The sequence below is a fragment of the Nanorana parkeri genome, unplaced genomic scaffold, assembly GCF_000935625.1.
Source record: "Nanorana parkeri isolate BGI_ZX_2015 unplaced genomic scaffold, ASM93562v1 scaffold2858, whole genome shotgun sequence".
NCBI lineage: Eukaryota > Metazoa > Chordata > Amphibia > Anura > Dicroglossidae > Nanorana > Nanorana parkeri.
Genome location: NW_017309126.1, coordinates 66,123 through 67,268, shown reverse-complemented (window position 1 = coordinate 67,268; position 1,146 = coordinate 66,123). Strand labels below are relative to the sequence as shown.

General features: G+C 56.8%; 1 protein-coding gene across 1 annotated transcript in view; it reads right to left on the bottom strand.

Moving 5' to 3' along the window:
* Positions 1-225, bottom strand: part of CHMP1B (charged multivesicular body protein 1B) — a 12,923-nt gene extending 12,698 nt beyond the window's left edge. Inside the window, exon 1 of the mRNA XM_018574282.1 lies at positions 106-225. Coding sequence (XP_018429784.1) covers positions 106-121 — 16 coding nt within the window. The 5' untranslated portion in view covers positions 122-225. The remainder of the gene's footprint in view (positions 1-105) is intronic.
* Positions 226-1,146: the final 921 nt, after the last annotated feature.

The following is a 1,146-nucleotide window of genomic DNA, read 5'->3' as shown; positions in this document are numbered from 1 at the left end:
TCTATACACAGAGCCCCCCTGTATACATTGTATCCCCCCCACATATATATTTATGGGGTACACTGCCTCCTTTCTCTTAGCCCCCCTCTCCCCGATAAAGGATACTCTCCATGCTGGACATCTTGTCTCTCGGTATTTCGGTGTCTCCGGTGTTTTCTCTCTGAACTCTCCCGGCTTCTTCCGGTTTATCCCCTCACTGTACTTCCTGTTTCCCCTCTGACGTGACTACCCCGCAGCCAATAAAAAAAGATTGCTGGGTATCGTGGGCGTGGCCCCTGGTCACTGAGCTCACCGTCTTGTGACACTTCCAGTCACGCTGGGTGGGGAGGTGGGCGGCGACCTGCTGAAGACACGCCCAGTCTAGGCACGACTGACAGGTATGGGCGGGACATTTGCTCTATGTGGGCGTGTCAAAGATCCATTCATAAATCTCGTCAGTCAGTCAGTGTACTGCAAACAGCAACCTCATGTCACCGCCAGGGAGGTGTGAGCGCTGTCCCCGGAGACTGATCACTGGGGGAGGGGAGACTGAGGAAATGCTTCCTCCTGCCTGCAGCAGACTGATCACTGGGGGAGGGGAGACTGAGGAAATGCTTCCTCCTGCCTGCCGCAGACTGATCACTGGGGGAGGGGAGACTGAGGAAATGCTTCCTCCTGCCTGCCGCAGACTGATCACTGGGGGAGGGGAGAGGAAATGCTTCCTCTTGCCTGCAGCAGACTGATCACTGGGATGATGGCGGATGATGATGATGGCGGAGTGCTGTGCGGGTCGTCAGTCTTCTCTGTACAGCGGGGGATGAGTCACCGATCATCGGTCTCGTGTCGCTCCTCACCCACCTCCTGACACTCTAATTACTTCTGGGAAATGGAAGAGAGGCCGGCGGCAGATATCGGATCCATAGTGATTAGAGGGTGAGGAGTGAGGGCCCCTGACCTGTGACTGGATTCAGCATGGGGGGCCCCTGACCTGTGACTGGATCCAGCATGGAGGGGCCCCTGACCTGTGACTGGATCCAGCATGGAGGGGCCCCTGACCTGTGACTGGATTCAGCATGGGGGGCCCCTGACCTGTGACTGGATCCAGCATGGGGGGCCCTGACCTGTGACTGGATTCAGCACAGAAACAATCTGACCTGTGACTGGATT